Here is a 25,244-nt window from a genome sequence, read left to right on the forward strand (position 1 = left end):
CATACTCTGCATTCCTCCAGGTCTCACGGAGAAGGGGGAGGGCTTCCTGGTACACTCCAGCTGGGGGCGCTATGGCCCGGCAGACCAGGGTCCTCCAGTGAGGAGCTCTGGACCAAGGTCTAACTTGTCCCCATGTACTGCTGTGGGCTTGCTCCACCCAGTGCCAGGGGTAGGTCAAGGTCAAGGGGCCTCTTAGGCATCTCCTAAGGGCATGCTACTATCCAAATGTTTGTGTCCCCACTAAAGGTCATCTGTTGAAATCCTACACCTTAAGGTGATAGTCTTTGGAGGCGGGGGCCTTTGGAAGGTGATTTGATGAGAGGGTGGCACCCTCATGAATGGGATTGGTGCCCTTATCAAAGAGGCCCAGAGGTGAGGATGTGGCAAGATGGCACCTTCTATGAGCCATGCCTCTCACCAGGGACCAAATCTGCTGGTATCTTGAACTTGGGCTTTCCAGCCTCCAGAACTGTGAGACAGAGAAATAAGCCAGGCGAAGTGGCTTACCCCTGTAATCCCAGCATTTTGGGAGGCTGAGGTGGGCGATCACTTGAGGTCAGGAGTTCTAGACTAGCCTGGCCAACATGGTGAAACCCCGTCTCTACTAAAAATACAAAAAATTAGTCAGGCATGGTGGCGCATGCTTGTAATCCCAGCTACTCAGGAGGCTGAGGCAGGAGAATTCCTTGAATCCGGGAGGCCGAGGCTGCAGTGGGCCAAGATCGTGCCATTGCACTCCAGCCTGGGGGGAAAAAAAGATAGAAATAAATCTGTTGTTTGTAAGCCCCTCCGCTTTACGGGTGTTTTGTTTTCGCACCTGAACGGACTAAGGGACTAAGACGGAGCACCAGGAATCATCCAGGCCTCAGCTTCCCAAAGCACTCCCCACTCCCCAGTTCCTACAGGGCCCCGACCCCAGCCCCAGCACGCGTCATTCACATTTTTTACTTACAAAGGAAACTTTGAAATGGACACTTCCTGTTACTGTCATTCAATGAAAAAAATCCCCAGCACTTGAAGGCAATCATACAGAAAGCCTGCAACAACGCAGAGAGTAGACTCTTCAGGTGGTGGTGCCTGATTTAGGCTGGCTCTCCCCGGGTCAAAAGGGACGTGATAAAGTGTCAAAGTGATGTTAAGGATCAAGTGGGCACCAACTGCGACTCCCCTCCCACCCCTAGACTTAACGGATGACAAGGAAAACAGAAGGAAGCCGTTTCTCTCCAGGACATGCAGTGTCTGCTGGAGTTTTGGAAAAATGCTTTCTCTCGAGTCGCTGGGGGGAGCTCCCAGGCTGGACCCCCCCGCACAGGTCCTCCCCCATCGCCCTCCCAGCCCCCGCCCCCAATCCCCCTCCCAGCCCCGGTCCCCGCCACATCCCCTTCCCAGACCCCGTCCCCGCCCCCATCCCCCGCCAGACCTCGTCCCCACCCCCATCCCCCTCCAAGCCCCGCCCGGGAGGGCGTCCTGCCCGCTCATTGGGCCTCCCGCCGGCTCATTTGCATGGTCCGAGGGGGGCGGGGCTGACGTCGCGCTGGGAATGCCCTGGCCGAGACACTGAGGCTGGGTAGAGAGCGCTTGCGGGCGCCGGTCGGAGCTGCTGCGGATCAGGACCCGAGCCGATTCCCGATCCCGACCCAGATCCTAACCCGCGCCCCCGCCCCGCCGCCGCCATGTACGACGCAGAGCGCGGCTGGAGCTTGTCCTTCGCGGGCTGCGGCTTCCTGGGCTTCTACCACGTCGGGGCGACCCGCTGCCTGAGCGAGCACGCCCCGCACCTCCTCCGCGACGCGCGCATGTTGTTCGGCGCTTCGGCCGGGGCGTTGCACTGCGTCGGCGTCCTCTCCGGTATCCCGCTGGGTGCGTCTGGGGACGCCGCCCGGGCTCCGCGTGCGGAGTGGGTGCCCCTTAGGCCGGGGAGCGGGGGATCCCCAGGGGTCGCGGGGCCCTGGAGGAGCGGGCATCGGACGCGGACACGGCGGGGTGCATCCCGAGGGCCCCCTCCGGGGCAGATGCTTCCTGCGGGGGCGCTGTTCCTGGGCCCGGGAAGGGGGCGTTGGAACCCCGAGCGGTCCGGGCCGAAGCCTGGGACTCTCGTGCGTCCCCACCCCTACCCCCATCAGGCGCCCGTGCATGAAGGGAGACCCTCACCTCCGGACTGAGAGTCGGAGCGTCTCGGAGCGACGGGGAGTAGGGAGCGGGACCCGGGGCGGAGGGTAGTGCTGGCCCCTGCGGACTCCGGGTCCCCTGTGTCCTCTCGGGAGGTGCTGGACGGGCTGAGCTGCCGAGGGGCCGATTTGCCCTGGGCCGGACAAAGAGTGGGGCTTTGTCCTGGGCTCCTTCCCTCTGGGGATTGAGGGACTCAAGACACCCCGCGCCTGCGCTTTTCTTTTCTTTTCTTTTTTTCTTTTTTTTTTTTTTTGAGACGGAGTCTCGCTCAGTCGCCCAGGCTGGCGTGCAGTGGCGTGATCTCAACTCACTGCAAGCTCCACCTCCCAGGTTCACGCCATTCTCCTGCCTCAGCCTCCCGAGTAGCTGGGCCTACAGGCGCCAGCCACCACGCCCGGCTAATTTTTTGTATTTTTTAGTAGAGACGGGGTTTCACCGTGTTAGCCAGGATGGTCTCGATCTCCTGACCTCGTGATCTGCCCACCTCGGCCTCCCAAAGTGCTGGGGTTACAGGCGTGAGCCACTGCTCCCTGCTGCCTACGCTCTCTGGGTCGCAGCCCAGCCTTCTGGGGGCTGGGTAGCCTCCCAGAAGGGCAACCCTGGGCATCCTCCAGGGCAGGCTAACTGGAGTCTGGTGGGGAGGGGTACCTTGAAAGAGGAAAGTTGTTTCCTCCTCCTCCTCCTCCTCCTCCTCCTCCAGTGTTTGGGACCCTTCCTGGGGGCTGGAGTGCATCCCTGGACACCCCCCAATCCCATCCTCTCCTCTAGTTTCCACTGACCTAGGCCTACCCTCCCCTCTCCGGCTCAATACTCCTGGAAATGAGATTCCGTACATTTGAATCTTGTTCTAATGAAATATTTGTCCATGTGGGTACCTGTGTGTGTGTGGTGGGGGTGCAGACGGAGGGTTTGTTTCTCACTAGCTGGAACTACTGGGGTGTGGTATGCTTCCTGGGAATTTGTGTGCCACAGTCCTGGAGGCGGGGAGGGGGTTGTGAGCCAGTAGGCAGGGGCTGGGGCAAGTAGCATTGTGGAGCTATTGACACCCAGACGTCCCCAGGCAGGAGATTATGCCCCCATTAGCCCCCTTTTATCTGGGCTTCCTTAACAATGGACTCTTTGCCCTGCCTGCCAGAGCCAGCAGGGAGTGACTGTTCAGTGGTGAGGAAGCGGGTAGAGGAAGCCCTGCCATTGGGTAGGAGCAGTGGGCAGCCCCTGGGCTGACTGGGAGGTGGGGATTAGGGATTAGACAGTCCTGGCTGTCTGCCTTCCCCTAAGCCAGGGGGAGAGGAGCAAAGGGCAGGAAATGTGGCCTCCAGGAGGATTAGACCGCCACATGATCATTTGCACACCCTGGGGTTTAGCAACAATAAAAGTCAGCTTTTTTGTATCCCAAGGTGGCCTGTGGACACCCACATGGACAAATGTTTACATTGGGACAGAATTCAAATGCAGTGGTCCCAGGAGCCTAAAGTACACTCACTCTGGTATAGAAAGGATTCCTTACTGGGCAGAGGACAGGTGCAGCCTGGGGCTTTCCCAGGCAGGACACAGGGAGGCTCAGGAACCACCAAGTCCCTGGAAGGTGGATCTGGAGGCGTTGGCAGGAGCCACTCCCTGGGTTCCAGGGCTCCAGGTTCCTGCTTTAACCCCCTGTCTCACAGAGGGCTGTGCACTTGGGGGCTGCTGAGCATGTCCCAGAGGCTGCATCCTGGACACAGCTCCTCAGTGCATCTGAGCTGAGGCTAACTTGGCAGGAGGGACAGGCAGAACCTGCCAGCCACATGCAATTCCACCCCTCTGGCCACTCAGGGAAGGAGAGCTGTGAGTCAAGATCAGATTTGGGTCAGGAAAGGCTGGGGCCTGCCTGTCCCTGTGCATCCCAAGATTTATGGCTGGCCAGGGGTTGGGCTGGGAGGGGTGGTCTTGCATGCCAGGAGAGTGCAGATCAGCCCGAGAGGCCAGGCCAGTAAGTGAGGTCAGATCTCCTGCACCTGACAGCATTAAGGCCATCTATGCCAAAGCTCTAATGCTGATATGTTCCTGGCCTCTATGTGGGGCATGGAGATGAGGCCCGCTCGCCTGGGCTTCTGGAAGTGGGAGACTCATTCCTGTGGCTGAGGCCTACAGCAGTGCTGTGTGGTAGGAATACACTGGAAGCCATGATGTCATTGTGCATTTTCTAGAAGCCACGTTGAATAAAGTAAAAGACACAGGTAGAATTAATTTCATTGAGCCCAATATATCCAAAATAATATCATTTTCACATCTATTCAATATAAAAATTTACTAATGAGATATTTCATACTAAGCCACTGAAATCCAGTTTGTATCTTACACATCTCAGTTCAGACGAGCCACATTTCAAGGGCGTGATAGCCACATGTGGCTCCCATAGTAGACAGTACTGGTCTAGACAAATGTTGGTGGCATCCTTGCTGTCTGGTTTCTGGCCTTGCCAAAAGTATTACCATCCCAGTGTGGTACATTCTTTCATGTATTTGTCTCCTGTCCCCAGAGCAGACTCTGCAGGTCCTCTCAGATCTTGTGCGGAAGGCCAGGAGTCGGAACATTGGCATCTTCCATCCATCCTTCAACTTAAGCAAGTTCCTCCGACAGGGTCTCTGCAAATGCCTCCCGGCCAATGTCCACCAGCTCATCTCCGGCAAAATATGCATCTCGCTTACCAGAGTGTCTGATTGGGAAAACGTTCTGGTGTCTGACTTTCGGTCCAAAGACGAAGTCGTGGATGTAAGCAGTTTGCTTATCTGGATGTTGTCAAGTTAGAAAAGCTGTTTTGGGATGGGTGTGGTGGCTCATGCCTGTCATCCCGGCACTTTGGGAGGCTGAAGCGGGTGGGTTGCTTGAGCCCAGGAGCTCGAGACCAACATGATGAAACCCAGTCTCTACAAAAATTACAGAAAAATTAGCTAGGCACGGTGTTGTGGGCCCGTAGTCCCAGCTACTAGGGAGGCTGAGGCAGGAGAATTGCTTGAGCCTGGGAGGTGGAGGTTGCAGTAAGTCGTGATCATGCCACTGTACTCCAGCCTGGGTGACAGTGAGATGCTGTCTGGAAAAAAAAAAAAAAAAGACTGTTTTGTTTTGGAAGCAACACAGGCAGTTGTAGGCCCCCTGTGCCAGAGTGACATAAACTCTGTACACCTCCAGTGATTTGGTCCATGTTTGTAAACCCTGAATGTTCCAGGGCAGTTTCTTTTCTTCACTTTTTATCTCTTTTTTTTGGGTGGGGGGGGGCGGGGTACAGAGTCTTGCTCTGTCTCCCAGGCTGGAGTGCAGTGGCGCAATCTCAACCTCCCGAGGAGCTGGGACTACAGGCACAGGCCATCACACCCTGCTAATGTTTGTACCTTTTGTAGAGACAGGGTTTTGCCCTGTTGCCCAGGCTGGTCCCAAACTCCTGCACCCAAGTTATCTGCCCACCTCTGCCTGGCAGTTACAATTTCAAATAATTCCTCCCTTTCCTTCAACACTTGGCTCATGACCGTCCAGTCCAAGGAACCTGTCCTGCAGGTGTGCCTCTCCCGAGCTTCCTCTATGCATCTTCCATAATGAAGATGCTTTCTCATTGGAAACCCTACAAGGGTGGGAACGTGCCTTATTTGCCTGTATCCTCAGGGTCTAGCAGAGAGAAGATAATTTGCAATACCAAAACACCATTAAATTCGGCTGATGCTTTCATAAGCGCTCCTTGGAGGAAGGACTCCATTTACTTGACAGATCTGTGCAAGACAGCAGCCTGGCGCGTCTAACCAGCAGCCAGTTGCATCCTCTGTTTAACCTTGTTTGCAGAAGCTTTCTCTAAACAGCCAGCACTTGTCTGTTCCCACATGGGTCCGTTCTCCCAGTGAATCACCGTGGTGCCTGCTGACTGCTCTGTAGCACAGCGCTTCGCAAAGTATGATCCTGGGACCAGCAGAGCAGCAGCTCCTTTGAGCTTATTGGAATGGCAGACCCTCAGGCCCCACCTCTGACCTGCCACATGGGAATTCTGGGGAGGGACGCAGAATCTCTGGTTCCACAGGCTCTCCGGTGATGCTAATGAATACCGGCATTTGAACAGCACCGATCTAGCCCCTTTCAGTCCATGAGCCAACAACCCTTGGTCCTGTCTGTGGTGACCCAGTGTGACTCTCATGGGGAGCAAGGAGAGGAAGTTGAAGTTCACTGACAGGGTTGTTAAGGGGATTGTGCAATAGATGAGACCCATGGGCCTGAAGTCCGAGGGTGTATGTTAGTTCCCCGTTCTTTTGACCCATGGATTAACCTACTCTGTGCAAAGGGCATTTTCAAGTTTGTTGCCCTGCTCACTTGGAGAAGGCTTATGAAGGATCAGGAAAATTAAAAGGGTGCTCTCGCCTATAACTTCTCTCTCCTTTGCTTTCACAGGCCTTGATATGTTCCTGCTTCATCCCTTTCTACAGTGGCCTTATCCCTCCTTCCTTCAGAGGCGTGGTAAGTTGGCTTTCTCTGCTAGCGCTGAGTCCTGGGGGCCTCTAAAGCGTGCTCACACATCTCCTGCCTGCAGGGCACTGGTGTCAGGCACCTCAGGGTCTGTCCCATGGTGGAGCCCCATGCCTCACTGCCTTTCAGACAGAGTAGCCACAGCTGGCCCTACTTCCAGGCTACCCGGGCAGCAAAACTTACTGCATGTGTAATTAATTATCTGGCTATCTGTAAGGTAAACTGGCTGGTTCACTTAATCTGCACCTTAAGCATCAGATAGCTTCTCAGTGATCTAGTTAAACTATATGATGTTGGCCAGGCGCGGTGGCTTATGTCTGTAATCCCAGCACTTTGGGAGCCTGAAGCAGGCAGATCACTTGAGGTCAGGAGTTCAAGACCAGCCTGGCCAACAGTGTGAAACTCTGTCTCTCCTAAAAATACAAAAATTAGCTGGGCATGGTGGTGTGCACCTGTAATCCCAGCTGCTCGGGAGGCTGAGGCAGGAGAATTGCTTGAACTTGGGAGGCGGAAGTTGCAGTGAGCCAAGATCGCACCACTGCACTCCATCCTGGGTGACAGAGCGAGACTCTATCTCAAAAAGAAAAAAAAAAAGATAAATAAAGTATATGACACTGAAGAATCTGTTACCCCTGGAAGGTGGAGCTTTACTCTTAGGGGGAACTATAACAGTCATATATATATATTTTTTCTTTTCTTTTTTTTTTTTTGAGATGGAGTCTGGCTCTGTCGCCCAGGCTGGAGTGCAGTGGTGCAATCTCGGCTCACTGCAACCTCCACCTCACAGGTTCAGGCAATTCTCCTGCCTCAACCTCCCGAGTAGCTGGGATTACAGGTGCCTGCCGTCACGCCAAGCTAATTTTTGTATTTTTAGTAGAGACAGGGTTTCATCATATTGGCCAGGCTGGTCTCCAACTCCTGACCTCAGGTGATCCACGCGCCTTGGCCTCCCAAAGTGCTGAGATTACAGGCGTGAGCCACGGTGCCCGGCCAACAATCACATGTGTTGTAAACAACAACAAAAATCTGCAAGCCTGGTCTAACCTAGATTTGTGCTTTGTTTTGTTTTGCCACTTTGTGATGCACAGGAGGAAGTTTAGACTGTAAAATACCAGCCTTTTAGGGTAATTTTTGAACTCACAAGAGCAGCAGCGGAACCTTTGATGCAATCCTGTATGTAGCACCGGCAGAGCCACGTGGCAGAGGGACTCGCATTAGGAGCCTCCCATTACAGACTACGTGCTCCTGTGCGTTATCTTATAGGGTCCCCACAACCGAGGGGAGATGTGATTATTCATCCTGTGTGGCTGTGGGGAACTTGAGAGTCATACTTGCCCAAAGAGCACGGCCAGCGAGCTTGCACCCAGGTCACTCTCTGCTCCTCTGTCAGAATAGGGCATGTCTTGGTTCACTGCAGGGCAGCTCTTCTCATTCTCTGTAGTTTGGGGTCCAGGATAGTGGTCCACGGAGCCACTGGAGTGCCCAGCCACTGAGTGACCAAAGCACATTTTGGATTTCCGACATTGCCACAGCATGGTTGGGCATCAGCAGGACCCCAACCCCTTGTTATGCTGGTGGCTTTATGTGGTTATTTGATCTTCCCCAGAACTCAGCAGGAGTGCACCCAGCAGCACCGTAGTGATGCTCTCCGGCTCCCCAGTGCACGGTTCTGGCTTTCCTTCCTGGTCGAGAGTTTCAAGCCCTCTGGGTCCTACTCTGTCCTTTTCAGCCCATAGCTTTGTTCAAAAGCTGCTGGCAGTGTTCAGATTTGGCTTAGTTCAGTGAATATGTGCATTGGCTGATTTCTGAGCCATGCCAGGGGGATGGAGAAGCCGAAGCGGGAGTGTTTGTTCTGCAGGCTCTGGACTAGGCATTGGGTCTGTGCCGGCTCACTTGCTAGTCTTGCATCCTTCCCCAACCCCCTCTGGGGATGTCTGGCCACATCAGAAGACAGTTTGGGTTGTCAGAACTGGGGGAGTGCCAGGCCGACGTGGGTGGATCATGAGGTCAGGAGATCGAGACCATCCTGGCTAACACAGTGAAACCTCATCTCTACTAAACATACGGAAAAAATTAGCCGGGCGTGGTGGCGGGCGCCTGTAGTCCCAGCTACTCGGGAGGCTGAGGCAGGAGAATGGTGTGAACCTGGGGGGCGGAGCTTGCAGTGAGCTGAGATCCTGCCACTGCACTCCAGCCTGGGTGACAAAGCGAGACTCCGTCTCAGAAACAAAACAAAACAAAACAAAACAAAACAAAAAAAAACTGGGGGAGTGCCACTGGCATCTGGTGTATAGAGGCCCGGGATGCTGTGTCATCACCCGTTGAGTGCGCTCATAGCAATCTTCCTGACAATTAGAACCCATTATTCTTCAAATTCAAAGCATTACTGTGTACATACCGCGTGCTAATCAATTGCACCACTGGAGCTCCTAAATTCAAAACATTACTATAAAAAAGTTCGAAATGCATGGAAAAGTTGTACATGGCAGGAGAATATTTGGGCTTCTGACTACCCCTTGAATGAAGATGATCCACCAGCCGCCTTCCTCCTTGGTCTTCACTCCAGATTCCTAGCATTTCATTCTGTGTCTCTTTATGCAGTGAGGTTTTTGTTTGCTTTTTGAGACAGAGTCTCACTGTATCACCTAGGCCTGGAGTGCAGTGGCGCGATCTCAGCTCACTGCAACCCTCGGCTCCTGGGTTCAAGCGATTCTCCTGCCTCAGCCTCCCGAGCAGCTGAGATTACAAGCACGCGTCCCCATGCCCAGCTAATTTTTGTATTTTTAGCAGAGACAGGGTTTCACCATGTTGCCCAGGCTGGTCTCGAACTCCTGGCCTCAAGTGATCCATGTGCCTCAGCCTTCCAAAGTGCTGGGATTACAGGCGTGAGCCACCATGCCCAGCTCCTAGTGAGGTTTTTGATGCCTTGCTACATCTGCCCTAGAAATTGTGTGACTACGATTTTGGAAATGTTGCTGTGTAAACTTGTGATCATTTCTGGACTCCAGGCAAGAATCTTGATGGCTAAGGTGTGGCTGAACATGTCTGATTCTCTCCTGGACCTGTTTTAGGCCAAACTCTGCTCTGAAATTCCTCCGTGTGGAAGGGCGGGCTGGGGAGAGCCTCCCAGCTGGAATCTTTTGGATGCCTTTCTCTGTGGGTATCTGATGGCTGGCTGTGATGGCTGTGGCTGGAAATCATTGTTGACGTGAGTTTCACAGATGCAGGCTCTGTCCAAATTGTAGCAAAAGCTGCCTGCCCCAGCCGAGCTATGGGCAATAAGGTGGTTTAAGGATATAGATGAAGGAAAACTCACCCTTAGAATAATTTATCCAAAATGCTGCTGTGTTGTGGGTTAGAGGACATTTTCTGAGGTCCCAGGTTCATTGTTTCATTTAAGTCTCAAAAGTCCCTCCAGGTGTTGGTTCTAATTGTCAAAGCATGGGGGGAGACGGGCTCATGGGTTAAAGGTCTTATCCCAGATTTCTGTATCCTCCTTGCAAGCAGCAAAGGGGTCTGGCTTTGAATCCATGACCATGTTTCTCCTTTGGGTTTCCATCACACTCTGTCCCCAGTGCACTGAGCACCCTTTAGTTCATATGACCCCCTTAGGCATGCTACATGGGCACTCCTATAGGTGCCCATCTGGCCCTAGGACTTGGCCAACACAACATGGACTCCAGTTTCCATCTGCCTCTTTGCCAGGCACTTTTGTGCAGTGCACACACTGTACAACAGTAGACAGCAACCCTGAGAGCCAGAGTAGAGCCTGTCCTAGCACCGGAATGCTCGGTAAGGATTTGTCGCAGGAGTGATTCCAAAGCCAATGTCCTCCCTCCATATCAGCCTGTTTGTGGCTCTGAGAAGCTCTGCCCACATGTGAAAGCTTGTTAAGCACTTAAGCACTAACCCAGAGCTTCAGACAGTGCCAGTCCTTTTTTCCCTTCTTTAAAAGCGATATGTGGATGGAGGAGTGAGTGACAACGTACCTTTCATTGATGCCAAAACAACCATCATCGTGTCCCCCTTCTATGGGGAGTACGACATCTGCCCTAAAGTCAAGTCCACGAACTTTCTTCACGTGGACATCACCAAGCTCAGTCTACGCCTCTGCACAGGGAACCTCTACCTTCTCTCAAGAGCTTTTGTCCCCCCAGATCTCAAGGTGAGTTGGTGGTGAGGGGGCAGGTGTTCTGGGGTGCAGCTCTTCTTTGCCTCCCTGATTGCCAGGAGCTACCAGTTACTGTCTGCACAATCAAACAGAAATAGACCTGTCTTCGATGGTTAACGGAAATAAAAGGCGCTTGTCCCAGAAGCTCAGGTGAGGCACCACCCTGATTATGGGAATCACCTGGGAACATATACCCAGACCTAAAACTCAGATCCACTTCCCAGGCTGTGGTTATATAGTCAGGGGGGGTGCAGTATGGGTATTAGGATTTTTTATTTTTTAGTTATAAAGATTATTTTTTTGGTTTGTTTTTGAGACAGGGTCTTGCTCTGCCACTCAGGCTGGAGTGCAGTGGTGCAATCATAGCTCACTGAAGCCTCAGACTCCTGGGTTCAAGCAGTCCTCCCACCTCAGCCTCCTAAGTAGCTGGGACCCACAGGCATGCAGCACCACACCTGGCTAATTTTTAAAAATTTTGTGGAGTGTTGCCCAGGCTGGTCTCACACTCCTGGCCTCAAGCGATCCTCCCACCCCAGCCTCCCAATGTGTTGGGATTACAGGCATGAGCCATTGTACCCAGCCACTAAGATGATTCTTATTTGGAAACACGGTCAAGAACAACTGCGTTCGGTAGTTTAACCTTTTTTGATTGTGGTGGTTTTAGTATGCCTTACCACTCTACCATAGGAAGAAATTTGCAGACCATGTACACCAACCTTTGGTGCTCCTGGGGAGAAAGAAAGAAGGCTATGCAATGCAAGGCATGCTCACAGTCCAAGGGAGAGGGAAAGCTGTCTAACAGGATTGGTTTTCCCGTGGGCTTTATAAGCAGATGAGTAGAGGAGACAGCTCTTATTGTCCTAGTGGCAATTGGGATAGGCTGCAAAGTTTGTTAGGGTGGAGGCTTATTCTGGGACCAAGGGAGCCCAAAGAAACAAGCTCCTGCCAGGCGCGGTGGCTCACGCCTGTAATCCCAGCACTTTGGGAGGCTGAGGCAGATGGATCACCTGAGGTCAGGAGTTTGAGACCAGCCTGGCCAACATGGTGAAACCCCGTCTCTATGAAAAATACAAAAATTACCTGGGCATGGTGGCGGGCACCTGTAATCCCAGCTACTAGGGAGGCTGAGGCAGGAAAATGGCTTGAACCTCGGAAGCGGAGGTGGCAGTTAGCCGAGATCACGCCACTGCACTCCAGCCTGGGCAACAGAGCAAGACTCTGCCTTAAAAAAAAAAAAAAAAAAAGTAAAGTAAAAGGAAAAAAAAGAGGCTCCGGCCTGCTGGGGTGCCTGCAAAGTCTCCGTGGAAGGGTGACATTCAAGCCGAGACCTCCAGGGAACTGTCTCCTGGGAGCCCAGAGCCCTTTGCTCAGCCCCCAGGTGGCTCAGTCCCCCCAGCCAGCAGACTCAGAGCTTGCATGATTCTTTGGTGCTCTCTGCGGTCTTCCAGTGATGCTGAAATAAATGGTGCTTGGTGTCTCCCTGCTGTAGTCCCCTTGCTTGCTTTGCTCACAGGTGCTGGGAGAGATATGCCTTCGAGGATATTTGGACGCATTCAGGTTCTTGGAAGAGAAGGGTATGTATGGGCTGGGAGGATCAGCCATGCCCTTTTGACAAGCATTTACTAGCAGTCTTGGTAAAGACTGAGATTTGCCTTAGTTCTAACACTTAGTGCCCAACGCCTTCCTTGTGTTGCTCAACCTACTCATGAGCCCAGGAGATAGGAAATCTCTGTCCCATTTTACAGATGGGGAAACAGAATTTTGGAAAGGAGAGCCAAGCAGCACACACCCCTCCCTGAGGGGCAGAGCCGAGATTTGAACTGGGATGTCATGACTCCAGGGCCCTCTCCCTCCCCAGGGTCCCCTTATCTGAAGGCGGTTTTTCTTTCCAGCTCGACCTCTTGTGACCCTTAGTTTAACAAGGGCCGAAGTTAAAGAGTTTCTGCGCCTGGACCCCAAATGAAGCAATCAGATTTCTCATCTCCAGTCAGGTGTGGGTCCAAGCCCTTCCCAGAGCACATTTCTGCCTTCAAGTCATCCTGGCTTGTCAGGGCTGGGGGAGTTCTGCTCTAGAAATATTAGAGTGGAAGCAAAAAGATGTGTTGGGAGCTATTTTTCTTTAATACTAAAAGTTGGTTGATGAATTTGTCGTTGGCCAAGACCAAGGAGACTGCATTTTTAAGGACATATGTGTATTTATCTGCTCAGAAAACGTTCATTGCTGTGTGCTAGGGATACTGCAGTGAACACAGAGGTGTGACCCTTGCCAGCCTTGTGAGAGAAGCGAGCAGATAAGTAAGCAGAAGGGTGATGCTGTGTCGATGGGAAAGTACAGGTGCCAATGAGAAGGCACAGGTGTCAAGGAGAAGACACAGGATGCTGGAGGCTCATGCAGGATGGATCTCCAAGGCCCAGGGGAAGAAGGGCCTCTCGGAGGACGTGAATCCACATTAAGACTTTGGGGATAAGTAGGAGAGCCTTAGGCATGGGGACCCATGGATGCGAGGCCTGTAGGACACAGAGAGGATGGCATGAAGGCCTGTGCAACTGGAGGGGTGGGGATGGGGACACTAAGAGATGGCTGGAAGTGTGGGGGTGGGGACACTAAGAGATGACTGGAGAAGAGGGGGTCAGGAGTGGTGAAAAATGGGAGAGGAGGGCAGGCTGGGCCTTTTGGATACAGGGGGATTGCATCCTGCAGTGGTAGGGAGCCACTGAGGGCTGCTGCAGTAGGAGTGAGGGGATCAGAGGAGAGCTTTGGAAGCCCCCTGGATGCGGGACAGGAAGGGAGATACCAGTGTCTAGGAGGCCAGTGAGGCAGCCAGAGGCTCCACCAGGATCAGGGCTGCGAGGGTCATGAGGAGGAAACCAATTTGAAGGAGTCCAGGGAAATAGGACTTGGAAATGACCGATGGGACATTTGGGAAGAGGAAGACAGAAGAGTGCAGTCCCAGCTTCTGGCTTTAGCAGTTGGGCAAGGGGAGATGGGGAGATGTGCCCATGGGTTGAGGGTTGAGGACATTAGGAGGGAGCCGGTATGGCAGTAAGAGCTGGTGTGCCAGAGATGCTGGAAGCAGCATCTCCCTGAGAACAGATACCTGGCAATATTCCTAAGGGAAAGTGACATCTTGGAGGGTGAGGAGGGCATCTGATAGGGCCTGGAAAGAGCCGGGGCAAGCATGAATGTGAGGTTATCTTGGGGGGCAAGGCTCAGGCGTTGAGGAGCAGCCCCTGGTCTCTTCAGCCTGAAGTTGGAAGCCAGAGTTGGGCCAGGTGCAGCTGTGGTTGTCTCAAGTCCCCCTCCCCCAGCCCAGTGTGCCAATGCTGTAAGAGCAAGGGCCGCTCACTGGTGCTGGTGGCTGAGTCCCAGCACCCAGGACAGGGCCTGGCACATACTGGTGCCCAATCCTCCCTTCTGGGTGCTTCCTCCAAGGCCTTGTGATGGAAGTGAGTACCGTCTTCGACATCAGACCCAGCTTCAAATCCCGGCTCTGCTATGTATTGGCTGCGTGGCTTTAGACAAGTCTTTTAACCTTGCTGTGCTTCTGATTTCTCAGCTGAAAAATGAAGATGATGATAATGGTTTCTGTAAGGCCTAGCTCAGGGCCTGGAAGGCAGGTGTAACCAGTGGTTCAGTTGTTAAAACGAACACTAACCCTCACCTTTGCACCTCATGAATCCAGATATGTAGATGGAGCCCACAAAGCTAGCAGGAGCCAAGCTCACGTGTGTCCTGCTTTAAAGCCCCATACCCCTTTCTCCGGGTGACAAACACCTGTGCTCGTTCTCTTCCCTTGCCCTCTTCCCCTTGCATTTGGCTAATAACAGGCCAGCTGCCTGCCTCCCTGCAGTTTGGTAGATGGGTGGGTAATGACCACCACTCCCCACGTTCGCCTGATGGGCTTGTTTTCCGTGCCCTTCACAGGCATCTGCAACAGGCCCCAGCCGGGCCTGAAGTCATCCTCAGAAGGGTTGGATCCTGAGGTCGCCATGCCCAGCTGGGCAAACATGAGTCTGGATTCTTCCCCGGAGTCGGCTGCCTTGGCTGTGAGGCTGGAGGGAGACGAGCTGCTAGACCACCTGCGTCTCAGCATCCTGCCCTGGGATGAGAGCATCCTGGACACCCTCTCGCCCAGGCTCGCTACAGGTACCCACTCCTCGGGGTGGGCACGGGCAGCACCTTGTTTTCTTTCTTGTGCATTATGGAGGAAGATGGTACTGCCACATGGGAGCGATAGGGCGAGGCAACCATGACAGGTGGTTGGGAACGTCTCCTTCCATGTGTACAGCCTGGGCTGCTGCCATCACTCCCAGCACAGCCCCCAACCCCCCCAATCCTGGAATCTTGCCAAGTCTCCCTTCCCGTGGGGTCATGACCAGGAGGAAAACAAACTCCAGCTGAGCCCCTTGGGGTTCCCCATATAGGCGCCTGCCTGTGGCAGCTGGGCCCTCTGTACCCCTTTCCAACCCTGTCTCCCTAACATGGCACCTGAGCTCCTGCCATCCTGGATTTCATGGACCCCAAGGATGGGGGTCCTGCATCTGGGACTTGGCCTATTACTCAGAGCTCCTTTCCAGCCGCCTCCCTCCACCTGTCCACCCACCTCAAGGCTCCTTTCTTGAGACCTCTCCTAATTTCTCCCTTCCCCTAAACCCACAATTTTGAACCTCCATTGAATGGTGCTGTATTTTATAATGTCATCAAATATCAAATGGAGACAGTGCTATGGTCCAAATGATTGTGTACCCCCCAGAATTTGTCTTTTGAAATCCTAACCCCCAACATGATGGTCTTAGGAGGTGGGGCCTTTGGGAGGAGATTAGGTCATGAGGAAAGGGCTGTCATGAATGGGATTGGTGCCCTTATTAAACAGACCCAAGAGAGGTCCCTTGTCCCTTCTACTGTGTGAGGACTCAGAAGGTGGTGTCTATGAAGAAGCAGGCCCTCACCAGACACCAACACGTCTGCTGCCCCTTGGTCTGGGACCTTGCAGCCTCTAGAACTCTGAAAAATCGATGTTTGTTGTTTTATAAACCACTCAGTTGGTGGCATTTTGTTACAGTAGCCTGAACACGGACTAAGTCAAACAGAAGAACCCACAAACCAGCTACAGAGTTGGGCATTTGGAGAAATTCAAAAATGAGTCAGACATAACTCCTTGTTCTTGAGGTGCCCTAAGAGATGGGACGCAGCAGCTGCCCAGGTGCATTAGTTTGTTCTCACATTGCTATAAAGAAATACCTGAGACTGGGTAACTCATAAAGAAAGAGGTTGAATTGGCTCACAGTTGCACAGGCTGGACAGGAAGCATGGTGCTGGCATCTGCTCAGCTTCTGGGGAGGCCTCAGGAAACTTACAATCATGGCAGAAGGCGAACGGGAAGCATGCACATCCCATGACTGGAGCAGGAGTGAGAGAGAGAGGGAAATAGAGGGAAGGTGCCATACACTTTTAAACAACCAGATCTCACGAGAACACACTCACTATCAAGAGAACAGCACCAGTGGGGAAATCCGCCCCCACGATCCAATCACCTCCCATCAGGCTCCGCCTCCAACACTGGGAATTACAATTTGACATGAGATGTGGGCAGGGACACAGATCCAAATCATATGACCAGATTAATACGATTTGAGGCATCACGAGGTCATTAAAGAGAGGGAATAAAAGACTGGGGCTCCAGGAAGAAGGCTCTGGAATCCAGCAGAGGGTCAGGGACCGGCTTGTAAAGCTGGTGGTGCCTGAGAAGTACCTAGGAGAACAAAGATGCTGTGACGTTTGATGTAGCTGTTTTTTGTTTTGTGTTTTGGTTTTTGAGACAGTCTCACTCTGTCGCCCAGGCTGGAGTGTGCAGTGGCGTGATCTTGGCTCACTGGAACCTCCATCTCCCAGGTTCAAATGATCCTCATGCCTCAGCCTCCTGAGTTGCTGGGATTACAGGTGCACACCACCACGCCTGGCTAATTTTTGTGTTTTCAGTAGAGACAGGGTTTCACCATGTTGGCCAGGCTGGTCTTGAACTCCTGACCTCAAGTGATCCAACAACTTCAGCCTCCCAAAGTGCTGGGATGACAGGCATGAGCCACCATGCCCAGCCTGATGTAGCTGTTTCTGTGCACATTATTTGCTGTGGGGTATATTCAGATTTCTTAATACAAGGTGATTCTTTGCCTCATGACTTACACACCATTTTCTATTTAATTTCAGCTATGATACTGGAAATGGACATGTCTTTTCAAGGAAAATAAAAGCAGGCTTTCTGGAATGGTGACTTCCAAACATATTTGTCAATTTAAAGGAGCTGGGAGTGGGGACCCTATGCCCCGTAAGCACTCTCTTAGCTGTTCTTGGCTGTGCTCCCCGCTTCAGCTTCACACTGCCCTTGCTGTGAAGGGAGCAGCCTGGGCCGGGCGCAGTGGCTTACACCTGTAATCCTAGCACTTTGGGAGGCCGAGGTGGGTGGATCACCTGAGGTCAGGGGTTCAAGACCAGCCTGGCCAACATGGTGAAACCCCATCTCTACTAAAAATACAAAAAATTAGCTGGGCATGGTGGCAGGTGCCTGTAATCCCAGCTACTTGGGAGGCTGAGGCAGAAGAATCGCTTGAACCCAGGAGGCGGAGGTTGCAGTGAGCCGAGATTGCGCCATTGCACTCCAGCCTGGGCAACAAGAGCAAAACTCTGTCTGGAAAAAAAAGAAAGGAGCAGCCTGGCAAACCCCACCTTGTCGCTTTTGTGAGTGCCTCTGACCCTTTGGCTGCCAGGACGGGCGTATTTTATGGAAATGCTAAGCACCAACAGAGTAAAGTGGTTTGGTTTTTCACAGTGGTGGGAGATAATAGCTCCAAATTGTCTTTTTCAGCACTGAGTGAAGAAATGAAAGACAAAGGTGGATACATGAGCAAGATTTGCAACTTGCTACCCATTAGGATAATGTCTTATGTAATGCTGCCCTGTACCCTGCCTGTGGAATCTGCCATTGCGATTGTCCAGAGGTGAGCATTTTAGGTGGCTCCGTGTCTTCCTCACAGGGTTGATATGAGGATGAAACAAGATGATAGATCATGGTGGCATGTAGTCTGGGACCTGGATTGTCGTGCCACAGATCACAGCTCACAGTCTATGTGCAATGCCCCTGAATGTTGCCCACCTGTCCTCAAGCCACACATGCACCCGTAACTCAGTGCAAGCCCAGAAACTCCCCATGGGGACTCCTAGAGCTGTCAGTGGCCTCACATAGCAGCTGGTCCAGTCTCTTGTGATTGCCCAAGGAAACTGAGGCCTGGAGAGCTTGGGGTCACTGCTCTGAGGCCATAGAGATGCCTAGTAGAAGGGCCAGGCCTAGAAGCAGGATCCTTGCTGCCCCTCTGAGCTGTTTCCATTTAAAATCACATGAAGGCCGGCGCGGTGGCTCACGGCTGTAATGCCAGCATTTTAGGAGGCCAAGGTGGGTGGATCATGTGAGGTCAGGAGTTTGAGACCAGCCTGGCCAACATGGTGAAATGCCATCTGTACTAAAAATACAAAAATTAGTGGAGCATGGTGGCACGTGCCTGTACTCCCAGCTACTTGGAAGGCTGGGGCAGAAGAATCGCTTGAGCCTGGGAGGCAGAGGTTGTAGTGAGCCAAGATTGTACCACTGCGCTCCAGCCTGGGTGACAGGAGAGAAACCCTATCTCAAAATAAAATGAAAGGTAATGAAATGAATAAAATAAATCAAGTCACGGCCGGGCACGGTGGCTCACACCTGTAATCCCAGCGCTTTGGGAGGCCGAGGTGGGTGGATAATGAGGTCAGGAGTTCAAGACCAGCCTGGCCAACATGGTGAAACCATGTCTCTACTAAAAATACAAAAATTAGCTGGGCATGGTGGTGCATGCCTGTAATCCCAGCTACTCCGGAGGCTAAGGCAGGAGAATTGCTTGAAGCAGGACCTAGGAGGCGGAGGTTGGTTGCAGTGAGCCGAGATCATGCCACTGCACTCTAGCCTGGGCTACAGAGCGAAACTCCGACTCAAAAAAAAAAAAAAAAAAGTCAAATCACATGAAAGTAGAACATAGGGAATTCCATCTTTCGTTCTAGGCATAGTTTGTTAATATGACTCAGAGCCAGCAGTTAGGAGAACACAGTGTGACTCTCCTAGAACTTCTTGATTGGGCTTCCTCTGAAAGTGGGGGGGATGGGGGGGTGGGGAGCAGAATGGTCAGAGCTTGGCTCAGCAGTCAGACTGCTCTTCTTCAAATCCTGGCTGCACTGCTTACTACAGCTGTGTGACTCCAGATGACTGAATCCACCTCTCTGTGCTGCAGCTTCCCGTCTAGAGAGATCACCTGGAGCAGAGGGTGGTCAGGAGACTCAATCTGGTTACTGAGTCACAGTGCAGGAGTACTCATCCCATAGTAAGCATCCAGCTAGAGATGTTGATTTCTATTTTCAGGTAATAATGATGGTCGTAAAATTAGAGACAGATAAAAGGTATGGGCATTAGACCAGGGCACTGCAATTTCTAAGCTCTGTGACCTCAGGCAAGTTACTTGACTTCTCTGAGCCTCAGCGGTTTCATCTGCAATATATGGATAGGAAAACCGACTTCAGTGGGTTGTCTGACAGTGGAGGGCACTTGATTAAAAAAAAAAAAAATTACCCTGGTCTGAATATTACCCTCGACTGAAAGAAAAATATTGAGCTAATACAGGCATCAGGAATGGGGCTGCAGGGAGTCCAGGGAAGGGAGAACGAAGAGCCTGAAGGTGTGAGGAGGTGCGAGTGCTGATCTGTCTGCTACAAAGAGGCTGCTGAGCCTCCTGTGGATGTGGCCCTGGACTTGGCAGTTTAATACCTGAGCTGTTAAAATAACCTCAGATGCTGTGTTCTTTAAGGGGTAGGATTCAGATTCCTGCTGAAATGCTTCTGAAAGGGAGGGAATGAGCCAGCCCATCCCCAGTTGCTTTTTAAGATCATCGGGAAGTTCTGGTCTTGCCATTTGTCCCTGGACCACTCTTAGGTCCTCCTGCCCCACTTCCATCTGGGTGTGTGCCCTGGGCTGTCCACCACACAGCTACATCCTGCCATCTTCCCTCCTGGAGCCACTGTGCCATCCATGGATCTGTAGCTTCATTTTTCTTGGCTTTTCCCTGGTTTTTCTGGAGCAGAGTCTCTAGTAAACTCCCAAGGGAGAAAACATTTGAATTTATGTGTGTTGGGAAACGTGCTTTTTTTCTCTTACGTCGCAGTGATTGGTTGGCCATGTCTAGAATTGCAGGTTGAAAATCATTTCCTCTCAGTATATTGGTTAGTGAGAAGCCTGGGACCGAGACAGTCACATTCTCACTTCTTTGCAGGTGAGTGCTCTTAGGACTGTCTTTTTATCCCTTATAATCTGAAATGTCATATGTCTTGGTGTAAGTCCTTATTTCAGTTATTGAGCTGGACAAGTACTGGAGACCCCTTCAGTCAAAGCCTTCTGTCATTCTCCAGCTCTGGGAAATTATCTTCTATTGTTATTTCTGTTATTCCTTCCCTTCCATTTTCTTTTTTCTTTTTCTTTTTTTTTGAGACAGGGTCTTACTCTGGTGCCCAGGCTGGAATGCAGTGACATGATCATGGTACACTGCAGCCTGAACCTCCCAGACTCAAGTGATCCTCCCACCTCAACCTCCTAAGTAGCTGGGACTATAAGCACACATCACCACACCCAACAAATTTTTAAAAAAATTTTTGTAAGATGGGATCTTACTATGTTGCCCAGACTTTTTCTTCCTCTTCCTGGGGCTCTTATTAGGAAGACGTTTGACTTCCTGGGTTGGATTCCTGTCTCCGTGTCTGACTTTCTCTCTTTGTCATATTTTTCATCACTCTTTGTCTTTTTGCGTCTGCTCTGACAGATTTCCTCAAATTTTGTCTTCTAGTCCTATCCTACAGTTTTTACTTTCAGCAAATATAATTTAATCTCCAAGAGTACTCTCTTGTTCTTTTTTCTTAGCATTCTGTTCTTGTTTTATGGATGTAACGTTCTCTTGGAATATTTGCTGTCCTCTAGATCATCCCTTCTCCATTTCTTCTTGGGCTAGTTTTTCTGTTTCTTCATCTTTCTCTTTTATGCTACTTATTCTGGGCATGTTCTTGGTGTGTTTTTTCCCATATAGCAACAGGGGACTTGGAGCTCAGGGAGAAAAGGGTAGGTGCATCACCTGGCAGAGCTCCCAGACAGTGACAGGCAGGCTGCCGGAAGGATGTCTACATGGGGGTGCTACCGCTTTCCTAGAAACCCTTCCTTTCCCTGGAGCTGGTTGAACTGTTGGGTTTTGCCCTGGTGGTGAATGCTGGCTCCCCATGCTCTGCCTGTTTCATCACCAGCCCCCTCCCCTTCTGCCTGGGGTCCAGTAATCTGTTGAAATATCTTGCTCATTGCTGAGCCCCTGCTCCTTCCTCGTTGCTCTTGCTGATTTATCACTTCTTGTAAGGCTGCGCTTGTACTTGGGGATTTTCTCTGTGCCACACTGGGAAACATGAGGTGGTTGCATGCTGCAGTCCTGAGCACTTATTTCACTCACATCTTTACACGAAGATTTGGTGGGTGTTTACTTTGTTTTTAGTAAGTTAGTCTGTCATGTCCTTTGATCCTTTTTTTTTTTTTTTTTCTTGAGATGGAGTCTCTCTGTGTCCTCCAGGCTGGAGTGCAATGTCGTGATCTCAGCTCACTGCAACCTCCACCTCCTGGGCTCAAGAGATTCTCCTGCTTCAGCCTCCTGAGTAGCTGGGATTACAGGCATGTGCCACCACACCTGGCTAATTTTTGTATTTTTAGTAGAGGTGGGGTTTGGCATGTTGGCCAGCCTGGTCTCAAACTCCTGACCTCCTGACCTGCCTGCCTCGGCCTCCCAAAGTGCTGGGATTACAGGTGTGAGCCACCACACTTGGCCCTGATTAATCTTTTAATGCGCAGTCTCTCCTTCAAAAGCCGGCTCCTTTCTCTCCCTCGCCTTCCTAGATGCCTTCTCCACTCCCCAGGATCAGCCTCCTCCTCCCCACCCCACCACTGCCGGGGGGATGTCTGTGGTCAGGCATTTATCAGAGACGCTGAGGTGCGGGTCCTTTATGTGTCTGGGGGATGGAGAGTCTAGAGGAGGTAGCGTTCAGACCTCTCCATGGTGCCTCTGCTGGGCTCACATGTGACCAAGCACAGCAAACCATGAGGCAGGGGATGGTCTTGACCATGAGAGCCCTTGCAGCAGCTGCCGTGGGCCTCAGCTCCTCTCCAAGCTGGGAAGAGCCCTGAAAAGCCGAGGTGTTTTTTTTTTCCCCCTTTATTTCAGTGTAAGTCCCTTGAGCTTTCTTGAACCAGAAGTGGGCTCATTTTGCTTTAGAGATTTCAGGTGGGCTTGTCCTTGTCCTAGCATCCCAGATCCACCTTCTGGGAAGTCATCAGATTGGAGGTGATGTTGGCAGCTTTTGTAAACAAAGGGTAGTGTTGTAAGCTGTTGTGTCTGCCTATGTGTGTGTTTGTGTACTTGGTCTCATCTCTGCAGACTGGTGACATGGCTTCCAGATATGCCCGACGATGTCCTGTGGTTGCAGTGGGTGACCTCACAGGTGTTCACTCGAGTGCTGATGTGTCTGCTCCCCGCCTCCAGGTAAATACTTTGGCTGTGGGTGTGTGGGCCGGACGGGCACCTCTCTCATCTGATGAGGCCTCACACGACATTCTAGAAACAGCTGGCTGAACACCAAGCAAGGAGCTTGCCCTTGGGTGTGGGGACCCTGTCTCATGGGAGGCAGCTGAGTCAGTCAGAGGTCCTGGCACACCTGCTGAGAGCTGTCACCCAGGCCAACCTGAACCGGAGCCTGGGAAGACTTCCCATCGGATGAGTCTCTTTGAGTGCAGCATTGATGGTGGAAGAGCAGAGAGGCCCCAGATAAGCAGGGAAAGGTGCTTCAGACAGAGTGGCTGGGATGAGGACTGGGGAGTGTCAGATAGCGCTGGCATGCCTGAGTGAAGGAGCTCTGGCACCCATGGCACAGGAAGGAGGTGGGACCCTGGAGGGGCAGGGCTAGCAGAGCTCCTTGGAGCGTGTGGCTAGATGCCTGGGAATGCAAGCCCCCTGCCCTCCACCCTCTGTTGTACTGAGTCACAGTCTGCGGGGTGAAGCCCAGCAGTCTGCGTTGACAGGCCCCAGGGGATACCGCTACTTCCTGAATTCTGAATTCTGGAAACTGAGCCGGAGCTCAGGGCCTGGCTCCCATTACCAGGGTTGGGCGTTATCCTAAAAGTCATAGGCCTTGGTTTCCTCACTTGGCTAACAGGGGCGATCCCCATCCCCTCACTGGGTTTCCGTGAGCTCATGAGAGCCCGTAGTATGGTACTTGGCACATGCTGGGCATCAGGAGGTATGGCTTCTCTTGCTATTGTTGTTATTGGTAGACACAGAAGGATTTAAAAGTAGGGGAACGCAAAGATCCGATTTGCTAGGGAAGAGGGCAGTAGTGGCCAAGTAGAGGGTGGATCCTGGGCCCTGGCTGGCAGCAGGCAGCAAGGGGGGCTGCCAGGGCCCAGGCAGGGACGATCTGTAGACCGAGAGGCTTCCTTAGGCTCTTGGACAGGAGGAGGTGTCGGTTCCAAGCCCGAGGAGCGGGGCAGCCCCGGTGACTGGTGGTCAGTGGTGCCAGGCGGTGGTAGGACACCCTGGCAGGCAAGCAGGTTTGTGTGGGGGAAACTGATAGGCCCCTCCAGGGATTCGTTGGTGGACAACACCTGTGATGTCCAGTGGGAGGTGTCCAGGTAGCTGGGAGGGCCACAGGCTTGGAAGACCTAGGTGGTGACATCAGCCCAGCACTGAGGGCTGGAAGAAGCTGTGTCTCTGGCTGTGACTGCATCCTAGAGTGTGTGTGGTGCCCTCTACTGGCCGGCAGTGTGGGTCCACCGTAGCTCAGACTGCACACTGCAGCAGCGGGAACGGCCTCTAAGCCAACTTCTCCATGTGTTTCAGGTCCCAAATGCCAGTGAGCAGCCAACAGGCCTCCCCATGCACACCTGAGCAGGACTGGCCCTGCTGGACTCCCTGCTCCCCCGAGGGCTGTCCAGCAGAGACCAAAGCAGAGGCCGCCCCGCGGTCCATCCTCAGGTCCAGCCTGAACTTCTTCTTGGGGAATAAAGTACCTGCTGGTGCTGAGGGGCTCTCCACCTTTCCCAGTTTTTCACTAGGGAAGAGTCTGTGAGTCACTTGAGGAGGCGAGTCTAGCAGATTCTTTCAGAGGTGCTAAAGTTTCCCATCTTTGTGCAGCTACCTCCGCATTGCTGTGTAGTGACCCCTGCCTGTGACGTGGAGGATCCCAGCCTCTGAGCTGAGTTGGTTTTATGAAAAGCTAGGAAGCAACCTTTCATCTGTGCAGCGGTCCAGCACTTAAGTCTAATACATCAGCATGCGTTAATTCAGCTGGTTGGGAAATGACACCAGGAAGCCCAGTGCAGAGGGTCCCTTACTGACTGTTTCGTGGCCCTATTAATGGTCAGACTGTTCCAGCATGAGGTTCTTAGAATGACCGGTGTTTGGATGGGTGGGGGCCTTGTGATGGGGGGTAGGCTGGCCCATGTGTGATCTTGTGGGGTGGAGGGAAGAGAATAGCATGATCTCACTTCCCCATGCTGTGGGAAGGGGTGCAGTTTGTCCCCAAGAACGACACTGCCTGTCAGGTGGCCTGCAAAGATGATAACCTTGACTACTAAAAACGTCTCCATGGCGGGGGTAACAAGATGATAATCTACTTAATTTTAGAACACCTTTTTCACCTAACTAAAATAATGTTTAAAGAGTTTTGTATAAAAGTGTAAGGAAGCGTTGTTACCTGTTGAATTTTGTATTATGTGAATCAGTGAGATGTTAGTAGAATAAGCCTTAAAAAAAAAAAAAATCGGTTAGGTGCAGTGGCACACGGCTGTAATCCCAGCACTTTGGGAGGCCAAGGTTGGTAGATCACCTGAGGTCAGGAGTTCAAGACCAGTCTGGCCAACGTGGCAAAACCCTGTCTCTACTAAAAATACAAAAATTATCTGGGCGTGGTGGTATGTGCCTGTAATCCCAGCTATTCGGGAGGCTGAGGCAGGAGAATCACTTGAACCCAGAAGGCGGAGGTTGCGGTGAGCTGAGATTGCACCATTTCATTCCAGCCTGGGCAACAAGAGTGAAAGTCTGACTCAAAAAAAAAAAAAAAAATTTAAAAAACACAAAAATCTAGTGTGCAGGGCATTCACCTCAGCCCCCCAGGCAGGAGCCAAGCACAGCAGGAGCTTCCGCCTCCTCTCCACTGGAGCACACAACTTGAACCTGGCTTATTTTCTGCAGGGACCAGCCCCACAGGGTCGGTGAGTTTCTCCCCATGTGCGGTGACGAGAGAGTGTAGAAATAAAGATACAAGACAAAGAGA

General features: G+C 52.1%; 1 protein-coding gene across 3 annotated transcripts; it reads left to right on the plus strand.

The window, feature by feature from the left end:
* The first annotated feature begins 1,556 nt into the window (after positions 1 to 1,556).
* Positions 1,557 to 25,244, plus strand: PNPLA3 (patatin like phospholipase domain containing 3). 3 transcript variants are annotated; one of them, XM_515184.7, is made up of 9 exons: positions 1,557 to 1,860; positions 4,688 to 4,920; positions 6,577 to 6,642; positions 10,607 to 10,816; positions 12,336 to 12,396; positions 14,748 to 14,969; positions 17,686 to 17,818; positions 22,352 to 22,456; positions 23,810 to 25,244. In XM_515184.7, the coding sequence occupies exons 1-9, from the start codon at positions 1,674 to 1,676 to the stop codon at positions 24,036 to 24,038; spliced, it is 1,446 nt and encodes a 481-aa protein (XP_515184.3). In that variant the 5' UTR covers positions 1,557 to 1,673; the 3' UTR covers positions 24,039 to 25,244. The 3 variants fall into 3 exon arrangements, with proteins under 3 accessions (XP_515184.3, XP_009436839.1, XP_009436841.1); XM_009438564.4 differs by having other exon boundaries at positions 1,578 to 1,848; positions 23,810 to 24,653; XM_009438566.4 differs by having other exon boundaries at positions 1,579 to 1,860; positions 24,104 to 24,223.

The sequence above is a fragment of the Pan troglodytes genome, chromosome 23 (genome assembly GCF_028858775.2).
Source record: "Pan troglodytes isolate AG18354 chromosome 23, NHGRI_mPanTro3-v2.0_pri, whole genome shotgun sequence".
NCBI lineage: Eukaryota > Metazoa > Chordata > Mammalia > Primates > Hominidae > Pan > Pan troglodytes.